This window comes from Chiloscyllium plagiosum, unplaced genomic scaffold (assembly GCF_037043375.1).
Source record: "Chiloscyllium plagiosum isolate Xiang-an unplaced genomic scaffold, Cpla_swu_hap1 HiC_scaffold_13, whole genome shotgun sequence".
Taxonomy (NCBI): domain Eukaryota; kingdom Metazoa; phylum Chordata; class Chondrichthyes; order Orectolobiformes; family Hemiscylliidae; genus Chiloscyllium; species Chiloscyllium plagiosum.
In genome coordinates this window covers 29,060,680-29,082,080 of record NW_028270151.1, presented here as the reverse complement: position 1 = coordinate 29,082,080, position 21,401 = coordinate 29,060,680, and the positions used below count along the sequence as shown (strand labels likewise).

At 46.1% G+C, this 21,401-nt stretch overlaps 1 protein-coding gene across 3 annotated transcripts; it reads right to left on the bottom strand.

Moving 5' to 3' along the window:
• Window positions 1-1,958: 1,958 nt before the first annotated feature.
• Window positions 1,959-20,384, bottom strand: LOC122547380 (B-cell lymphoma 6 protein homolog). Of its 3 annotated transcripts, none has more exons than XM_087993435.1 (10): window positions 20,149-20,384; window positions 15,117-15,158; window positions 14,532-14,697; window positions 12,958-13,179; window positions 10,291-11,292; window positions 9,781-9,962; window positions 8,077-8,244; window positions 7,821-7,951; window positions 4,128-4,265; window positions 1,959-2,918 (listed from the first exon to the last, which is right to left on the bottom strand). In XM_087993435.1, the coding sequence occupies exons 3-10, from the start codon at window positions 14,693-14,695 to the stop codon at window positions 2,778-2,780; spliced, it is 2,148 nt and encodes a 715-aa protein (XP_087849561.1). In that variant the 5' UTR covers window positions 14,696-14,697; window positions 15,117-15,158; window positions 20,149-20,384; the 3' UTR covers window positions 1,959-2,777. The 3 variants fall into 3 exon arrangements, with proteins under 3 accessions (XP_087849561.1, XP_087849559.1, XP_087849560.1); XM_087993433.1 differs by lacking the exon at window positions 20,149-20,384 and adding an exon at window positions 16,965-17,543; XM_087993434.1 differs by lacking the exon at window positions 20,149-20,384 and adding an exon at window positions 17,120-17,543.
• Window positions 20,385-21,401: the final 1,017 nt, after the last annotated feature.

The following is a 21,401-nucleotide window of genomic DNA, read 5'->3' as shown; positions in this document are numbered from 1 at the left end:
GGGCCTGTGGAATTCATTGCCGCAGAGTGCAGTGGAGGCTGGGACATTAAATGTCTTCAAGGCAGAGGTTGATAAATTCTTCATCTCACAAGGAATGAAGGACTACAGGGCGAGTGCAGGTAAGTGGAGTTGAAATGCCCATCAGCCACGATTAAATAGCAGAGTGGACTTGATGGACTGAATGGCCTTACTTTCACTCCCAAGTCTTTTGGTGCCTCAGTGAGTTAGTGCAGGGCTTCTGGTAGTGTGAACGGAGGACAGGGATAAGCTTTGAATGAGACCCCTTATATATTTTCACACAAGCTTCCTGACATCCAGTGAGCAGCAATCAAGTACCATTTCTCTTTAGGTTACTCAGCAAATGGCAATATCGACACCATTAAGCTGATCAACCGGGGAGGCATCACATTTGAGCCACTGTTCCATAAGTTTGGTTAGCAACAAGAACACTGCTGGATCTTTCCTTGCCACCAGCCTAGAGTAATTTCAGCCTATGCACCAGTACAAGTATGCAGTAATCTAACATACCCACTGATTGTTAGAACTTTCAGCAACCCTCAAGTTACACAGGTCTCAAGCAGCTTTCCAGCACGTGGTGGCTCTGGCTCAGCTACTCAGGTTTGGCATTCCCTCTCTCAACTACTCTTCCCTTTTGATTGAAACGATGAAGATCCACAGGGATCTTGACAGGGTAGATGCAGAGAGGACATTTCCTCCTGAGAATCCAGATCAAGGAAGTCAGTTTTCAATCAGTGACTTTTTTTTTTTAAAACAAATAGGTGAAATCTCTTGCTCTGCCTTCAGAAGATGACAAATAGGAATAGTGGGAGAAAGTGAGGACTGCAGATGCTGGAGATCAGAGCTGAAAAATGTGTTGTTGGAAAAGCGCAGATCAGGCAGCATCAAAGGAGCAGGAGAATCGACGTTTCGGGCATAAGCCAGATTCTCCTGCTCCTTTGATGCTGCCTGACCCGCTGCGCTTTTCCACCAACACATCAAACAGGAATAGTGGTCCATTCTGCCCTTTTCAGCCTGCTCTGATGCCACATGATCATGGCTGATTCTGTCTCAGCACCATACTCCTTACAGCCCTCGATGCCTTTAAAATCAACAACTGAGAATATTCAGCTACTCAGCCTTCTGTGGTAGAGAATTCCACAGGCTCACTGGCCTGTCTGAAGACGTTTCCCCTTCTCAGTCCTAAATGTATTGTCCTGCATCGGAGTCTGCTCCTGGTTCTGGATTCTCCATGCAGGTGTAAAACATCCACCTTTCACCCAGTCAGGCAGCCTTTTAGAATCGTATTTTCAACCTGATTCCCCCTCATCCTTCTAAACTAGCAAATATCTAATGGCAAACAAGGGGGTGACTGATTATCTGGAGCAGGTAAGGATATGGATCAATCAGTCTTGATGTTACCAATGACAGCAGGTTAAAGGAATCTATTTCTGCAAATTAATATTTGTAGTTCCTCTACAGACACCAAATCCTACCTCTGATTATCTAACCTAATACACTCCTGAGAAGTCAAGCTAAACTTCACTCGCTGGCGCACAGTGAGCCAAACTTGACTCTTTCTCAGAGTCTATCCAATTTAAAGACAACATCTTTCTAGATTGGATTGTTAACTGCTCCAAAACAATAAATTGCTGAAAGCTGTTCCTGGCTATAGTGAACTGTAGATCAATAGGAGACTACGTCCAAACTATGGCCTGCACCAAACATTGAATCTTGTGTTTCTTGAAGGAGAGGTGTTGAGCAATTTTGTTGTACCTTTATAAAGACTCCTGCAGCACTGCATCAAGTTCTGGATTGGATCTGGGGTCATATGTAGACACAGACTTTATAAAAAGCAAGCTTCCTTCCCAAAACGACACTCCAATTGATAGGGAGCAACCAAAGCTTGTGCAGGGAAGGGGAAATGCATACCTAAACAGAAGCAGACAATGAACCTGGGACAGTGCGATATATCTTTATTACATCCTTACAGCTATATTGTACAGTATGTGATAAAAATTCTCAAATCATTGCCCTGTTTTTAAGCCAACATTGTGTTGGAAGCTCACAGCGGAGCTCTGTGACCCCAGAGCACTGAGGGATCCAGGAGAAGAGAGAGGAGTACAGAAGGGGTAGGGAAGGAAAGGAATGAGGGAGGTGCAAAAAGTCGGAGTATCAGGGCCTTTGGGACAATCAGCTTTAGCACGTAGAAGGCACCAATGGATCTGCTCTGGTCAACAAGACAAGAACACCACAAATGAAAAATGAATACAGCATTTGGACAAATGTAAACCTTACTTTTTGGAAACCACTGTAAAGAATACTTCAAAAGCACATATATAATTTTCACAATAGACAAAATATCTTAAGTGCTTTAAGCAATAAGATGTTCAGACTGTGCTCTGCCTGCAGACAATCTGTCTGAAGCATCATTCTGTAACTGCCATAGCTAAAACTTTGGTTAAAAATATCGACCCTTCCCACTCGTATATAATAATACAACTCTGCTGTGCTTTGCACAGGAAAAATATATATATTCATACATTTCTTTATATTAGAGTAGAGAGGCATCTTTTAAAAGCTAAACACTCCAATATCTATTAACCAGAATAATTGCAAGCACTTCTTTTCACAAGCTTAAGAAACCCGTTAGAGTTTTATCCGATGACACCTGTTGTAAAGTTTGCCACATGGAGACAATGAAAACCCTTAACAATTCAAAGAAATTCCACCACCTCAACAAAGTCAATTTTCCTCAAATGTTCCAAGTTTGAGAGCACTCAGCGAGCTTGACAGAGATCAGATTGTGTCTCCACAGGCTGACGGTACTGGGCCTTCGTGTTGGTGATGGCTCCATGCTTCTGTCGCAGGTGAAGTCGTAACTGGCTCTTATGGCGAAAGTGCAGATTACATTTCTCACACTGTGCAGAGAAAAGAAATAATTGGCGAATGAGAAAGATTCTAGATGTTCATACTCATTGATCATTGATCTCAAAAAGAGTCTGGCGATTTTTGAGAAAGTCTAGGTTTCAGTGTGGGCATAGGGAAAACTAGGATCCTTGGAGCTGCCTGAACTGCTGTGCTCTTCCAGCACCACTAATCCAGAATCTGGTTTCCAGCATCTGCAGTCATTGTTTTTACCCCATAGGGAAAACTAGCCTCTCGGAAGATAGTGGGTTTGTATCCCAGATCAGAGGTCCAACTCACAAGCCAAGCTGATAATCTAGTTTAACATTGAGAGGGCTATGTAAAGACAGTAGAGTTGGCCCACAGGGGCAGTCTTTCCAATGAAGTGTTAAAAAAAGAGCCTTTTTTCAGGATGTAGAAAACCTTATGGCACCATCCTATGTGCTGACAATCACCTCTCTCTCCATCAATGATTCCCCCAAACAGATGACTGGGACATTGATTATTTCCCTTATTTGTTCACTTTTTCCTACGGTGATACCAGTGATTGTTCAGCTGTTTCAACCTTGCCATTCCTCATTATCAAAGTCACGCTTCAGTGTAACTGAGAAACATGGGGGAGTTTCAAGACCACGGAGTGTCAACTTTCATTTGTCATGTGACATCCTGTCATTCGTGAGCACAAAGGTCCAGACATATATGCAGCAGCAAGCTCCCATCTCATCATCCCCATGTGCAAGAGAGAACCATCCCACAAAACATTTCTGCTGACATCTTAAATTCCCTTGCTATTTCACTGCAGAAGGGACCACCTCCATTCCCACCAATAATATCCTGAGGGCAAATATCCCAGAAATCCAGGGACGAAGGGATTAGACTCTCACCTGCTCTCTGCTCAAAAAAAGCTGCAGGCAGTTGCTTTCAAGATTGGAATGGGAGTCAGTGATACATCGACCATCCTTTTCACCATGTATGAGGGAGTCATTGTTTCAAATGCATGACAGATTGTCTACCCAAGCTTGGATTCTGGAGTCAATGACAAGACTCCATCCAGTGAAGGAATTGCCTGCATTTTAATTACTATTTGGATAGCCCCCAGATTCAGAGTTGAGTTTGATCACTTACTCCAGTGGGATTTGAACTCCGGGTTTGAGGTACTATCCCTGGACAAGTAACCAATATTGCCACCTAACTCTGCCCCAGCATCCTCATTGTTTACTTACATGGTAAGGCTTCTCTCCTGTGTGGATCCGAAGGTGACTCTTGAGTGTCTGCAGATGGCGAAAGCGAGTCCCACAGATTTCACATGGATACGGTTTCTCTCCAGTGTGAATCAGTACATGAGCTCGAAGATGTGCTACCTTTGGAAAGAGAAGTTTGGAATTGAGTTCAGCCATCCCTGCAAACTTATCTGTCATAACTGTCCAGGAATCAGATTCACTAATTGGTGTGCTTGGTGATTAAGCCACTATCACTGGAAACTGTTGCTCTTCCTACACTGAACTCCAGCAGCCTCTCCAGTCTCCCCACATTTATAGACAATAGACAATAGATACAGGAGTAGGCCATTCTGCCCTTCAAGCCAGCACCACCATTCATTATGATCATGGCTGATCATCCTCAATCAGTATCCTGTTCCTGCCTTATCCCCATAATCCTTGATTCCACTATCCTTAAGAACTCTATCTACCTCTTTCTTGAAAGTATCCAGAGACTTAGCCTCCATAGCCTTCTGGGGCAGAGCATTCCATACACCCACCAGTCTCTGGGTGAAGTAGTTTCTGCTCAACTCTGTTCTAAGTGACCTACCCCTGATTTTTAAACTGTGTCCTCTGGTTCGGGACTCACCAATCAGCAGAAACATGCTTTCTGTCTCCAGAGTGTCCAATCCTTTAATAATCTTATACGTCTCAATCAGATTCCCTGTCAGTCTTCTAAACTCAAGCGTATACAAAACCAGTCGCTCCAATCTTTCAGTGTAAGATAGTCCCGCCATTCCGGGAATTGACCTCGAAGTTCCTCAATTCTACGACCAATCAACCAAAATTAGAAGTTTTCCAAAAAGCCAATACCCATTACTAGATAGAACAGGAATCCCTTTTTAATCAGCTTCTGTACCCACCAACACAAATTCTCTGCTTTCTTGAAACACTAAGCTTGAAACTTTATTTAGTTTGTGATAACTTTAGATATTGCACCAGATAGCAAAACCTTGCAATGACCAAACAGCAGTTATCTGATCCTAGGCATTTAGAAAGTAGAGACTCTCACGAACAAAACCATAGAAAATAGATTTATCTTTCAGCTGCATAGGATTTGCTTTTAAAAAACTCTCTCTCAGGCTCAAATCAAGTCGCAAACAGGTTAAACCATCAACCTTTGCTCAAAAGGACTTCATCCCAATTTGCCAACCCAATTTCAGTCTTTTCCACAAACTCCTCCAATCAGAATTTAGGAAGAGGGACGAACGGGTTCTTGAGGAGTTGGACTGTCAGCTAGAAGATATTGAAGGTTTTGGCAAGCTTACAAGTGGACAAATCACCAGATCTGAGAAAGCTGTATTCCAGGCTGTTGTGGGAGGCAGGGAGGCAAGTTACAGGGGCTCTGACAAATTTTTAATTTCTCTCTGGCCTCAGGGGAGTTGCCAGAGGACTGGAGGACAGCTAATATGGTTCCACTTTTCAAGGAGGACAGTAGAGATAAACCAGGGAATTACAGAGCAGGGAGCCTCACAATCAGTGGTAGGGAAGCTATTAGAGAAAATTCAGAACAGAATTAATCCCCTCTTGCAGAGGGAAGGTTTGATCAGGCTTTGTCAGAGGCGATGTCGAACAAATCTGATTGCATTTTGTAAACTGAAGACCAGGTGTGTAGATGAGCGTAGTGTCGTTAATGTAGTTTATATGGATTTCAAAGCCTTTGACAAGGAGACCGATAAAAGATAAAAACATTAAGAGTCAGTAACTTGGCAAGATGGGATCTACATTGTGACTTTGTGATAAGAGAAGACTATTTGTATAACAGGAGTGGTGTCCAGTGGTACACCACAGGGATCAGTGCTGGGTCCCTTTATGTTTGTGATATTAAAAAAGACGACAAGGAAATCTTGCGGGTGGGAAGATTGGCTGGGTGCTTGACAGTATGGGAGGAGGAGTTAGGTTACAGGAGGATATGAATGGATTGGTCAGCAGGGCAGATCACTGCCCGATGGAACTTCACTCTGATAATTGAGGGGTGATGCATTTTGTAAATAACAACAAGACAAGGGATTATTAAATGAATCGCAGGACACTAGGAAGCTCACAGATCAGAGGGCTGCTCATCCACAGAACACCTCTGCAGGCAGCAGGACGGGTTAATAAGATGTTTAGAAAAGCTTATGGGGCACTTGCTTTTTATTAGTCATGGCATAGATTATAAGAGCTGGGAGGAAACGTTGGAGCTGTATATGTCTTCAGTTAGGCTACTGCTGAAATATTGTGCAGTTCTGGTCACTGCACTATAGGAAGGATATAGCTGCACCTTATCCAGTGCGGAGGAGATTCACCAGGATGTTACCAGGAAGGGAGTAGATTAGTTACAAAGAGGCTGGATATGTTCAGGTGTCTTTTTTTGAGCAGAGAAGACAGAGGGAACCCATGTGAGGCATAAGGTTATGAGGGCATGAAAAGGGTGAATAGGAAGCAGCTGTCCCTCTTAGTTGAAAAGTCAGTAAAATGAGGATATAAGCTCACGAATGAAAGGTTGGTGGTTTAAGAGGGGATATGGGGAATACCTTTTTTTTGACCCGGAGTGGTAGGAATCTGGAATGCATTGTCTGGGAGTGTAGTTGAGGCAGGATACCTCAACTGTTTAATAAAGTACTTGGATGAGCATTTGAAATACCATGAATATTCAAAACTATGAGCCAAGTGCTAGAAAGTGAATGTTATGCAAATGGAGAGAAATTTTCTGTGTCACTGCAGACTCAATGGGCCAAAGAGCCTCTTCTGTACTGTGGGCTTCTAATTCAATTATCTTCTCGCAGCGATTTCCTCAAATAGTTCAGGGCCAGAAAGGTACAGGATAATGGAGAGTTGGACTGACTAGACAGCTATTCCAAAGAATCAGCACCAGGTACAACAGACTGAAGATCCTCCTGATTCAACCAAACTTAAGACTCTCTGCTGCACACTCCAGGTTCTGTTTCCAATTCAAAAGCAGAAGTTTCAGCTGAAGATCTGGCCTTCACACATCTACACGGTGAAAAGTAGGAGTGTACAAAAAGCACTAGCACCTTCCATTAAATCTTCCTAAAATCAGCCTCAACCAGAACATCAGGCCTATGCTAGGCACCAAACTTTAAAAAGGAGGATGGCAATGTTCAGAGGACATTTACAGGACAGTCCTGGAGGTGAGGAACTTCAGTAAATGGAGGCGATTTGGAGAAGCTGGGCTCACTCAGTTGAGAAGGTTCAGCATTGTGGACACCCATGAATAGTCAAGGTAATTTAAGAACAGTCAAAGAGGGACAATTTTGAGGTGAGGGGAATAATGGCCAGAGAAGACAGATACAAGATCACTGGCAATAACAAAAGGGACATATGTACAGACTACTAGAGGAAAAACAGCAGGTCTGGCAGCATCTCTTGCAAGCAAAAAACAATTAACATTTCCAACTCCAGTCACCCCTCATCAGAAAGAGGACGCTGGACTCAATCGTGAACTGTTTTTCTATCAGATACTGCAGTGTTTCTCCAGCACTATTTTGGTTTTAAATATACAAGTTGGCATCCGAACCGGTGGTGGAAACAGATTTCAATAGAACATTCAAAGGGGGAAATATGTGCAAGTGAAACATTTTGACTAGTTATGGGGAAGGAGTCACTGGGTACAAATTATTGGATGGATGTTGCAAAGCGAAAGTGGATACAGACCTGGACAAACCGTGCTCCACAGGTCTCGCACTTGTACGGTTTCTCCCCAGAATGGATGCGTGTGTGAGTCTTCAGGTTTGCTGGACGATTAAACTGAGCTCCACAGATATTGCAGCGATATGGCTTCTCCCCTATATGAAGCAGAAGCAGAGTAGGGTGTTAGAGGTGATAATGGTGACTCAAAAACCTCCTCACCCCATCTGCCGGCCTCCCCCTTCTCACCCAGGTTACCTGACCAACCTCACCATCTGCCTACCTGTGTGCACAGTTTTGTGGCTCGCCAGGTTCCCTTTGTAACGGAATGCAGCTTGACACCGGTCACATTTGTAGGGCTTGTCGCTGTGTGACTGGACCATGTGTCTCTTGAGTGTAGCATCGTCAGAGAATTTACAGTCACACTCACTGCAGAAGAACGATCCATTCTCTGAACAAAACAAACACCTCAGGATTAGTCCAGGGCTGAGTGAAACTTGGAAAAAGAAAATTTGATATACTGAGATACTGGACAACACCCCATCACCCCCCACCCCCCCCCCCCCCCCCCAAAATCCAACAGGATGCAGCATTGGAGAGTACGAGGCTGGGAGATGGAGAGATATGCCTTACCTCATTTATTTTCAAGCACAGATTCAAAGTACAAGTTTTATGTGAACAGAGGTCAGGAGCATAGACAGTGCATAGCAGCAAATAAAAAAGGTCTTTTCCCTAGTGTTGGGGAGTTCAAAACTCAATATATTTTTAAGGAGAGAGAAAAATATATTTAAAAAGATACCTAAGGGTTAACGTTTTCCACAGAGAATGGTTCATTTGTGGAATGAACTGTCAGAGGAAGTGCAGATGCAGATACAATTACAACATTTAAAAGACATTTGGACAGGTACATGAATAGGAAAAGTTTAGAAGGGCATGGGCCAAACGCAGGCAAATTGGACTAGTTTAGTTTGGAAAGCTTGGTCAGCATGGACGGGTTGGATCAAAGGGTCTGCTTCTGTATAGTATGACTCTCAATATGGGAGCTAAAGAACGCTGATCTTGAACACAAATCAACTGAAACAATAGGAGGGAAAGCACCTACCCAACTTCCCCCTGAACCTATCCTCACTTTCAGAGTCAGGTTCACAAAGTTCCCAGCACACCAAGCAAAAATGTAAACTGTGCTGAGACCAGGTGGTAAGGGCTCTCCTACTCTATGTTCTTCAGAGCCACAGAGCATGTGCAACACCCAGATGCAATAAAAGGAAAATTTTATACTGATGGTTGAAGAACTGCAGAACAGGTTTGTGTAAAAGCAAGCTAATTATGAGAGTTGCTGTTTATAGATAAAAATCAGTTACAGGAAAAATAAATACAGGGTAGTTCAGACTGAACAAATTCTGAAAATAATAAGTTAACAGAATTCTAGATTAATCAAATGCCACTTCCTCTTCGCAATGCTTTGACTTTCTCCCCACACATTCAACTCCCACAATGTGGATCTCACTCAGCAGCACAATGAGTGGACAAATGGAATTTGAGCAAAATACCAAGGGATAAACTGTAAATTGTTTTCTCACCCCAACTTTGGAATGAGATGGTTTTAAAAGACAAGTTGTATGTAACCCAATTTCTAATCTTAACCCAGCCTTCACTGCCTTTAGAGAAAGTGCTTCACCTTTAAGTTTAAAAGGGCCTTTTTATTTCTCAGTGTCCAAAGGAAATCAAGTCAAATTAAGACTAGAATGACAGGGAGCCCCCTACATTTTATTTTTTATAAACATAGCTGCTCAGCTTTACCTTTCCTGTAGGCAATCCAAGTTTATTAAATTCATAGTTTGACTTTTGAGGATTTGAACTCGCATCAAGTTTAGCCCTGCACAATAAGCTCTAAATCTCTCGCTTCTCCAGTCTGCACATATTCAAATCAGCACGCAAGAGCCTCCTGCAAAATAAATATCGCAAATGCTGCAACCCCCAGCCTCACCTGAGCTGGAGTCCGAGAGTTCAGACTGCGTCTCAGTTAGTTCTTCTGCCAGGTGAGACACAGGTGTGTGGCGGCACAGCTCAGGGTGTTGGTTAGTTGGTGACTCACATGAGCTACATTTACGTGGAAAGGTGTCCAAAGGAGATGGTTGCTGGTTATCCAGTGAAGACTCATCTGATGACCTGAGTCAGAAAAGATCAGCATGAGACCCTTTGCAAATCAGGTCATAATACAAAGATTCCCACTACTGTTTAATTTGCTTTTATCAATTCTCACTCTCCAAGGTGCACAGGAGAAGCGTGAGGGGTAAACGAGGAGAAACAGAACAAAAGGCTTGGCTTAATTGCTATTTTAAGTACAGTTTACCATCAGATTGGTTGTCTTTGTGTGGGAGGGGGTGATGCGAGGGGATACAGTATGAGAGGCATGTAGACAGCTCTTCTCAGGAGTCTGCAATGACAATCTATCAAACACCCCCTTTTTGGGCTGTAAGATTGAAGTTAGATGTACCTGTTGACGATGCTGTTGAGTTTGCTGGCCTGAGTGACATGCAGCTCATCTCCAGCAACATCCATCTTGGCTGGCGTTTGGCTCCCCAGGGTTTCAACATCAGAAGACTGACGGAAAGGAGCAGGCGAGGCGGAGAAAGTTGGAGGAGAGCTGTTCTCGGGTTCCAGCTGGCTGCCATTTTCAGTTTTGGCGCTCTGGTTCAATGAGTTCAGGATAATGAATTTGTACTTTTTCCAGTTACAGGCTTTGGGGTCGATGGGGCTCTTGGCGGTGGGAGATTCAGAACACTGACTCCTGAATGCATTCCTGCTGCTGCTCGATTCTGTTGGGGAATTGGGATGGCAGTCAGATTTCAGAGGGCTCCGAGGCCCAATCAAGGGGCCTTTATGATTAACGGGCAGATTACTGGATTCCAAGAGTCCTCTCCTATCCTCTTTTGGAATATTGCTTTCTTCAACCCTCCTGTTAACATTCAGTGATGAAGGGTAATTCGCCACATTATTGGCAGCGGATTGCAAGGCCATTTTGGAGCTAGGAGTTTGATTATAGTGCAAATCCATTTTAGCATCACTTTCCCTACAGATCTCTCTGGGAGAGAAAACAGTTGCATGGCAAACATTGGATGCAACATCAGCGACAGACCTGCTGTTGTACTTGGTGAAACCCGTGTCACTATTATGCTGTACACAGTTACCCTGGTATCTCCTGAGCTTGGGAACTTCAGATAAAGGGACGTGACAATCTCTGAACTCATTAATCAAGTAAGGATTTGCAGAGTAACTGTGAACAGGGATATGGCTGTACAAAGAGTATGGATGTGGAGAGGGAGTCATTACATTGTAGACACTGGAGCCCAAAGCCCTCCCATCAGGGACTGATGCATCTCGAAGCAGGTTTTCAGTCACTTCAGATTTTCGAAAGCTTAATGTTTCTGGAGGTAACGTTGCATTGCTGGGAAGAAACTCTTGTCGAGGTGGACTGATTGTAGAACAAATATCTTCACTGTTGGGAAACAAATCAAGATTATAACAATTTGACAAAATGGCAACTATTACAGGCAAAACTCATCGGTCCAACAGACTTTGGTGCTATCTTTGTTCCTCCAAGCAGTCATCTAGACATCTCAGGTCTCCATCCAACCAAGTCTTTCACCCCCTTCCCCAAAACCTTCCTCTCTCCATTCCCTAATCTTACATTGATTAAAATTAGGCCTGATGTTGTATCAACTCAGCTTGCCTTCTCTATGATTCCATCCAGGACAGAAATTTGATCAATCTCAATCTCAAATATACTTAACTTTAGTATTTACAGCCTGCAGCTGAGGACCCTCCAGGATTCACAAGTGAAGAAATCTTCTGGCTCAATCCTAAACAGCCTACCCTTTACTCAGACTATGAACTTAGTTTTAGGTTCTGTAGCCAGGGGAAACAACTACTCAGTATCAAGCCACCGGAATTAGTGCAATCACCTTTCGTTTTGTTAAACTCCAGCATACAGGCCCAACCTGCACAGTCTCATCATCGTTTGTTCCAGGAATAAATCTTGTGAACCTTCACTGCAGCCCCTTCGAGGCAAGTATTTACTTCTGCCCCAAATGCATCCAATTCCAACACCCCCTTGGAACAGAGAAGTTTAAGGCAGTGGCCCAACAGAGCTTTAGGTTATGGAGTAAGCTAATTAATAACATTAGGTCACTGTCCATTAGCAATTGAACATAGAAAAGGATGTCACTGGAGAGTGGCATTGGTGGGACCACATTGCAGTTTTGGTCTCTGTTTAAGAAAGGACATAAACATACAGACGAGATTTACTAGATTAATACCTGAAATGAATAGGTTATCTTATGATGTTAGGATGGACAGGCTGGACTTGTTTCCACTGGGGTTTAGAGAAGTGAGGAGAGACTTGATTAAAATGCACAAGATCCTGGTCTTGACAAGGTGGACATGGAAAAGAGGTTTCCTCCAATGGGTCAGTCCAGATCTAGGGGCAGTGTGTTTAAAATAAGGATTGTCCTTTAGGACAGACAGAAGTGGAATTGTTTCTCTTCAGGTAGCTGAGAGACTTTAGTGCTCTCCACCTTGGAAGGCAATGGAGGTAGGATTAAATATTTAAGGTACAAGTAGACAGATTGTTGACAGGCAGAGGAAATCAAAGGTTTGGGGTAGATGGGAATGTAGAATTCAACAAACACATCAGACACGATCTTATTGAATAGCAAAGCAAGTTTAAGATGCAAACTGGACCTCTGCTTCAGGTTCAAAACAGATTTAAAACCATTGGCAAAACATTAGGGGAATGCCAAGATGTTGGGATTGTGAACATATGACATAAAAAGGGATCACATTCTATAAGTAATTTCAAATGCAAATCAGGACAGTGATGTGCAATTGAGGAACATGAGGATCATGAACAAAAGAGGTGTGTGTGGGACAATACACAAATTCTTTCAAAGGGTTAGCAGGCATATGATGAGTTGAAAGGCCTATGGTATAAACAGATTCTGTCAATGTTCAAGTGTTTTCAGCAGATCCCTATAACTGCAGCAAGATTTCCTAATTGCTAAACTCCAACCTGCTCACAATAGCTTGCTATTTGCTGATAGGTCACCATTGTGTGGGTGTGCCAGTATTGGACAATATTCAAACAAGTAGACAGATGACTCACCTGGACTGTAGGTATCTACGACATGTGTCGGCCACATGGTCCATTTGCAGGTAAATAGCTGTATTCATCACTACCATGATACTGCTGTCTCTCAGAGGCAGGCGGGACGTATACATAAAATCTAAAAGAATTCCAAATCCCTCTGCATTAACATCTGGGTCCAAACTTATCAAATTCAAGTTGAACTTCAGCTGATCAGTGAAGACGGCATAGAAAAGACCACTGGAAAGAAAACAAACAGCATTTTGTCAGCACAGGACTATGGGAGGGCCATTGGTGTCATTCCAGATTCCACAAAGTCCTTGCTTGATATAACACAAAGTTGCATTTTGTAACTTGTGCTCAAATGGACATTGCTTAATCTAATATTGGGGATGTGATCAGGCAGAAAGAAAATTGGCATTGCCAGAGTTACCCTAAATTGTAATTCTCATCAACCAATCACAAAAACTACATTTGAGACAAGTAGGTAACTTTAAGTCTCCTGAAAGCTCCTTCACAACAGGTCACCAGGAAATTAGCTGGCTGTGCAAGGTTAGAATCGTCATGCACAGGAACGGAGTTGGAGGACATTTTTCTAAATAAAAAGGGTGAGGGAAGGCATGGGTTGGTAGAGGCAGGGAAGAGATTGGTGTCAGGGTTCAATGTAAATCAGTCAGTTCTTATCCTTTCAGAAAAAGGACCTAGATTTGACCCTCAGGCTGGAGGAGAGCTACATGAAGCAAGGCAGAGTGCCAACTTTTCTACTGTAACTGGAAACCAAAATGACCCACAGAGAATCCAGGCTGAGTGACTCTGTGGCAACTTTCCAGCATGGTATTGAAGATGTGTCTAACTTTTTTCGCATCTTGCACAATCTTGGGGCAACTCAGTGTTGCACAGCCACAGCCAAACACATTTTAGAAATGTCGATTACCATTGCAGCAAGTGGGCACATACTGAGATCCTAGAAACAACTGACTTCAGCCAATGATACAGATTGGTCAGGACAGTGATACAGGAGTCAAATAACTCAAATAGCGCCCTTGAATCTTTAGATTCAGAAAACACAAGGCTGTGTTGTAAAATCACATCGAAGAGATAAAACCCATGCACAGGGCTACTGCACCACCAGAACAGTGTATCCACTGCAGGTCTGAGCCCCTCCCCCACCTATCCTCACAGCAAATGTGTGCCCCCCTTCCTCCCCAATTCCTCAGCCCACTGGACAGCACCACCTTTCTTTCCCTATCCACTTCAGACAGCTCTCTATACAGCCCCACCATCTCCCATTCCAACACCATATTGCAATCCACCGCTCCCATAGGTCAGCATATCCCTTTACTCCAACCCCAAGACACTGCGCATCTGCTTCCCACCCATCGTCCTCCATCATCCCTCACCAGCACTGTGCCCCCTCCCATTACCCACTCAGTCCAGCTCTGGGGGTTTGCAGCTATAAAGTGCTGTCTCGTGAAAGAGTGTGACCCACAGTCAGAACTGTCAAACTCTGACCTGGGACACCAGCGATTCCTTTCCTACACCTGCTTTGTACTTTAAGGAGTCTGAGTTAAATCAATCTTCACTGGCCCCACCTGCACGCCATGAGCACTGTCTTGTGGGCTCGGAAACGCTGGTGATCCACCAAGATAGTGACATCAGTCAGAATGTCTCGGGATCGCAGCCTGTTCAAGTTAAACAGCACGTCACCCGCATGTCTGGTGAATTGGATGCAGCTATCTGCTGCAGAGGCCATCATGCCTGAAACACAAATAAAGACATTTACACCCACATCAAGACAATCCAGAGAAACTAAAACAGCACTGAAGTCATAATTTACTCCCAATTTGCCATGGGATTTCCACTTTTGCTGTTAATTGAAGCTCAGATTGACAGACTTAAATGACCGACTCTATTCTTTCACAACTTTATCCAAAAGAAACTTATTTGATGCTATTATCTAACTTGCATCCTGTTTAGTCAATTCTATTCAGACTACATCCCTCATAGATCAAGATCAATACTAAGTACATAGCATATAAACAGCAGCTGGTTTGAAATTGTCCTCAGACTTTTATCAGTCCAAGAATACTAAATGCAAGCAAACTGTACAAGGGCTAATATTTTTCAGAGATTCAAATTTAAGAAACAAACTGGGACTCATTGAAGTTTTCACTTACCCTATTCAGCGCCCTATTACAGAGTTCAGTTCAGTGACAAGTCTGAAAACAGAAAAGGAAAATGCAAAGATGAGTCACAAGTGGTTTCAGTCACATCATTAAAAGCCAGTAAGATGCCTATGTTCTGTACGACATCCTTAAAGAACCAACAACCTTTAAATTCAAATCTCTAACTTTGCAAAGAGCAAGAAATGTCAAAACAAACATCAATTCCACAGCAGCCAGGTCAGAGTTTCTACAATGGAGAGGGAGTTGTACTACTGAAAAACCAATTCCCAACTCCTCAGCTCCGATCCTAGCTAAACAAGATCATTTTTATCATTACACAGGTTAGAGTATGTGAATTAAAATGATCTTCTTCAAAGAGAGTTAACAATGGAGCATTAGGCACTGTCAGGACCAACTTGACAATACTGGCTGCAGCCAGTGAGACTGTTACCTTGCCAATACAATATTGTCTTGCATGCAGCTGAACTGCAGTGACAGGGGCTCTGAACATAGGATCAGCTACTGATGTCCCTCAGTCAGGCTATTACTCTGACTGGTTCCAGCCCAGTCTTAATGATGGATTTGATATTCAGCTGCCAGCAGTCCCACTGCAAAGTTGCCCAAAGTCCCAACTCTGGCAAATAAAACAATTTTGTTCCACATGCAAAAAGGCCAGAATGAACTGAGCACAGGGCCATGCGTGCATCTCCCTCATCTTTTCATAACTGGAGCTCTGGTGGACTAAAATCAAGGACCAAACCCAATCACAATCAACAACCACCCCCCCAAAACACCCTATTCCCCTGCTGGGTTTATTGCAGGTATTAAAAGACACAGAAAAACCTTCCAAATGAACTGGTAAACCTCCAACACAGGGGAAAGGTGGCATCTTCAGTTTTAGGGATTGCAGAGAGCCCCCTCTGATTCTATCTTTCCACCTTGTGTGGTTTGATCTCACAGAAGTGACAGATAATCATTACCAGATCATGCAGACTTTGTGATTCTAAAGAAAATGTCCCAGACAGGTTTGAACTAAACTCCGAAAATTGGTTTGATTTAAAAATATCACTCCACCCACAGCTACAGGAAACACTCCAAATATACACGAGGAGTGAGAGGACCAGCTGTTTTTAGATGTGCTTCACGGGAAGTAGGTATCGCTGGCTGGGTCAGCATTTATTGCCGAACCTTAGATGGCCTGTAGGAGGTGGTGATGAGCTGCTTTCTTAAACTACTGCAGCTATTCTCTGTAGGAAGCTGCACACAACTGGGGAAGACGACAGCGGCAGAGTGCAGAGCTGAGGTTAGAAATTAAGGGAATTTGGAGTGAAGGTACAGGGGGCTTTCAACTCTGTAGAGATTGCTATCCAACAACTGATCTTGCCCTTAAATAAAAATTGATCCCCAAACACACAATGTAGAAGAGCAAGTGTTTGGATTTTTAGGTCCAAGGGTATATTGCTTCATAACATCACCCTGATGAAGCAAAGCTTTGCTTCAGAATTGTCAAACCTGGGAATGGGCCAATCCACCCCAAGGTAGTCACTCCTGTCTGGGAAAACCAGATTTGTGTCCCCGCATACACTTCTGGCCTTTCTTTCCCCACCAACTTCTAACAGTTTCAGGCAAGATTCAAAACACTCCAATTCACAAACTGAGTCGAGCAATAATTTTTCAATGCAAAATTGCAACCAACTCTTTGGAAAAGCTCCTGGGCGTCCTCAACACCCAGCAGGACATTTTGGGAAGGTTAAAGTCAGGCAGCAATCACACAAATCGCATTGTTAAAAATGGTTCATGTTATCGAGCAGCTCATTAAACATCAGATGTTGGTGGAAGGATCAGCACTAATTCACTCGCCTCTGGGTCAGGTACAAGTTAGGTAGCACTCCAAATTTAACAGCAAGTCCACGCCATCTCCCAGATCTGTGTTGCAGAGACAGTGCCTTTAGGTACCTAAAGTCCATGTCACCTCAACATCCAGCCTATTCTTCTGCCCTCCTGAAATGCATTACCTCACACTGCTGCGTAGGGAACTCCATCTGCCATGTTTGTGCCCACCTGGGATGCCCTGCTCTGGCAGTGATGTCATTTTTCCAGACTGGATGTTGAACACCAGGCCCAGTTATACTTGAACACTTGCAAAAGACGGCCTCCCAATATTTGAAAGAAACAGCAAGTTCTTGCCACTTCCTAAGCTCAATATTTATCCCTCCACAGCATTACAAACAAAAACGAGATTGTCATTACAGCTGACGTTTTGTGGACATTGGGCAGAAATAGAAGTGAGCTTTGGGACAAACCCAGGTAAGGGACAAATTCTGAGCTCTGAGCAACAGCAGGGGGCACATGGTTCCTTCCCCTTCATCTCCTCGCCACAACCACGAGTGCCTGGGCAAATCAGCTTCAAAAATCTTCCACCTCTTTCCCCTCCACTCCCCAAACTAGACAAAACCAACCCCCTTCCCCAGATCTCCTCTGCTGCCACCACACCTTGGGTATATGCCTTCCCTTGTCCCACTTACTCTCCCCTTCACCCACCCACCCCGCAGACACTCGGTCCCCACCACCACCAGGCTCCAGGGCAGTACCGACGGGGACCGGCAGGTGGCGGTCTGGGGTTACTTTTCGTGAACTTGGTCCCGTTTCCAAAAGGGCGAGTTCCTCCCCTCCCTCGGACTCGATCCCAAACCGCTCAAGGCCTCGCCCCGGCACACCGTCCAGACTCTTACCCCACCCCCCACCCCCTTCCCCGGGGAATTTCGCGGACAGCGGGAGGTGATGAGTGGACCAGGTTATTGCCTTTTGGGGGGGGGGGGGGGGGGGGGCTATGAGATGGCGTTTCTCATTGGCATGGTTCCGGGATCAGGAAGTTCACATGGGACAGGGTGGGGTGTCACAGGGATCCCCGGGGGTCAGGATAGGGGGGGGGGGGGGGGTCACAGGGAGCGAGAGGGGTGGGGAGAGATAGGGAGGGGTGGGGAGAGATAGGGAGGGGTGGGGAGAGATAGGGAGGGGTGGGGAGAGATAGGGAGGGGTGGGGAGAGATAGGGAGGGGTGGGGAGAGATAGGGAGGGGGGTCACATATGGGGGAAGGAGAGGGGGCAAGAGACAGAATGGGGGTGTCACAGGGATCCTGGATGAAGGGATGGGTGTCACATGGATCAGGGTGGAGGGGCAGAATGGGGGAGAAAGGGAGGGGAATTGGTGGGTGAGAGGGGAGGGGAGTACCACCAGCCCGGGGTAACAAGGCAGCCTCAATATTCCCACGGGAATTCTCTCAAGTCACTGTCGCCGACAGTTTGACGGCGGAACATTTCAAACCGGGGCAAGAGGGTGGGGGAAATTCCCGAAATCACGGAGGTACCCAAGCTGAGCGTCGAAATGGGAAAGCAGGCTGGGGACGGGCTGAACTGCCTCCTGTGACATGCAGGCGGGATTTAACGAGATACTCCGATTCCTTTGGAGCTAGGACGGAAAGGATGGCCCGAATAGCCCTCTCTGCCCTTCATCACCACTCCCGGCCCTCTCCCCCATCAAACAGCACACAAGTGGACCAGAGTGCAACAGTTTGACCAATTTGGGGGTTTATTCCGAAAGAGAATCCCAATCTGAGAATCCCAATCCCTGCCACTGGGTTTAAACCTCCCGGGAACGGGCGACTCAGTGATCGGGGACCAGCCGGGAGACAGTGCGCGGATGCCGCCGGCAATCTCCGAGCGGACCGCGGCCGCCAACACAAGACGCTCCTCCAACGCCCGGCCCTGTCCAGGCTCCCTGAACCCGTGTCTCTCCCCTCCCGCCCCGGCCGGCCAGCCAGCCAGCCCGGGCTCTGTCTCTCTCCCCCAACACCCCGGGGCTGCCTCTGGCAATATTTGCTGAGCAAATGTTACACAAGCGGCTGGGGCCGCTCACGCGGAACCAAGCGGCGGAGCAGCAGCTTCGGTCAACACCAGTGTTCCGAAAATAATCGCGATATTCTGTCCCCAAAACTTTCCGGCGCCAGAGAGCGCGCGGCGAACACGTCTGGACCCTCCAGCCGCCTCCCCTTCCCCCGGGGAAAGATTAGCTCCAAATACCCTGACCAGAGAAAGGGGCACATCCCGTGGACTTCTGCATTCCCCCCCGCCCGATCGCGAACCCCAACACTTCCCCCACATCCCGGGAATCCGACCCCCAAAACCACACAAGGAACGAGACCGCCAGACTCTCCGAGAATCCGCCGCCGGGGAACGGATTCCGCCAAGTATATAGGGAAGCCATTCGGTTCCGTGTGAGCCCCGATCCCGGAGCTCAGGAACCAACGCTTCACCTCTCCTGGGTAAGCCCGGACCTGGCACCGGTTGTGAGGGGTTTGTGCTTTGAATATTCCTGATCGCGGCACCCCAGGACCGAGAGCGGTCACCCTCGCCCATGCTTCGACTCCCGGGGTCAAGTTCAACAGATCCCCAGACAGAAGAGGGAAAGCGATCACAACAAACAGATTCGAGGCTGTCAGTGACAGCCGAGTCCGCTCACGGCTCAAGGGGGCTGCACAACCAGAGGCTGGAGAATAGAAAGGGGACACGGACACTGGGGGCAACTCCTGTGGGTGATGGAGGGACAGACAGAGACCGGGATAGGGAGACTCGGAAAGGGCCAGCGGGAGAAGCTGGAGGAGAGACAGACTCTGTACGGGAACCAGGGGCTGGGACAGACAGACGGGCGGCGGGGGAAAGAAAGGAGAGGCGAGTATGCGGGAGCCCTGCCGGAAAAATAAGTCAGGGAGAGAGTGACTCTCCTGTCCGGAGACGCAGGGAGGAATGGACACAAACAGACATAGAGGCAGGGATAGACTCTACAACTGAGAGCGTGAGAGGCCGGGGCTGGGGAGCGGAAGACACTGGCACCAGGGGGCCGGGGAAACTGATGGCTACAACCCGGGGAAGTGAGAGATGGAGAGTGGGTTCCGCACTGTTCCAATCCTAGATCCCCTTGCCCCTGTCCTTTTCTCAGTCCCTCTCCCCGGATCCGGCCCTGCCTCTCCCAGCCTTCGGCCAGTCACCTGTTCCTGGAAACCCGGGCCGCTCCTTCCAGGAACCGCCGCCGCTTCTTAGAATCGGCGCCCGGCAATTCCGCGAATTTGAGCTGTGGGCCCAACCATTCGAGGACGGGGAGGGGTGTACATAGATTTGCCGGGACACAATGTACACCATGGCGCCAGTACAAGTCGTGAATTCCACGTTAAGTGGTGTAACAAGCATACAATAATTACTCCCGGAGACCACCGCCGGTTTCAGGGTTTACTAATGGTGCTCAGGAGTCTCCTGTTTTGCGATATTCCCCCGAACTAACACAGGTGGATGGTTGAGCTCATCACGTGGCTGGACCAACAGTGACGTTGAGACTGAAATGGATACATTGAATCCGAATTCTGAGAATCGGGGGGCGGGGACTTAAGGGGGAGGTAAAGCTAGGGGCGGGGCCATCTGAAGGGGCGCGGCTACAGTGGGGGGGACGTAACGAAGGGGCGTGGTCGTCGTCAACAGGTCTGGGGCGGGGCTTGAGGATAAGGGGCGGTTTGGGGCGGTGCCAACAGCTGATTGACATCCCACCTTCGGAAAGGAGCCGCCGTGCGACTGACAGCCCTAGGGGGGGGTGGCCGTGCAGCTGATTGACATCCCAGACCCGGGCGACGGGGAGCCACTGCAAGGGTGCACGCATCATAGTGTGCGATGGTACAAGAGAAATCATTGCTTCTTACTTTGAAAGGCTGCCGCGTGAACTTTGCAATGTTCAGCGAATTTGTGAATAGAACATTTTCCAATGGAACTAAAGAGGTTTCGTTAATGTTAATCTATAATGAGAGCAGAGTCCCTCACTGGCACAAAAGTGGCATCAAGATGGGGTAAATTGAAGTGTCAACATTCTCGCGAAATGTATCTTTAGCCAAATTGTGGAAAGAATGCCGGCCGTCTTATGGCACAGTGGTAGTGTCCCTACTGCTGGACCAGGAGGTCGGGGTTCAAGTCTCACCGGCTCCAGAGGTGATGAATAACATCTCTGAACGGGTTGATTGGAAAAATACTTTCACAAAAAGAAAATCACTTTCACAGGGATTGTTTGAAAGTGAGTAAGAACACAAGCCATAGGGTTATGCATCAGAGAAAGAATCATCAACTACCTACCTGTTATTGTCCAGCACAAGGCTATGTTATGCAATGGCACTTCAAATAGTCATCTAAATACTTCTTTATCTTAAGAGTCTCCGTATATTACAATTTCAAGCAGTGAGTTCTGTTCACATCCCACCCTTTG

What these genes read in the sequence shown, in the direction of transcription:
- LOC122547380 (XM_087993435.1), bottom strand. Translation starts at nt 14,695, where the DNA reads ATGATGGCCTCTGCAGCAGATAGCTGCATCCAATTCACCAGACATGCG. An exon ending in CTCAACAGCATCGTCAACAG is followed by an intron (nt 9,963 to 10,290) that starts GTACATCTAACT and finishes TTTCTGACTCAG; the next exon opens with GTCATCAGATGAGTCTTCAC. An exon ending in CCACAAAACTGTGCACACAG is followed by an intron (nt 7,952 to 8,076) that starts GTAGGCAGATGG and finishes TGCTTCATATAG; the next exon opens with GGGAGAAGCCATATCGCTGC.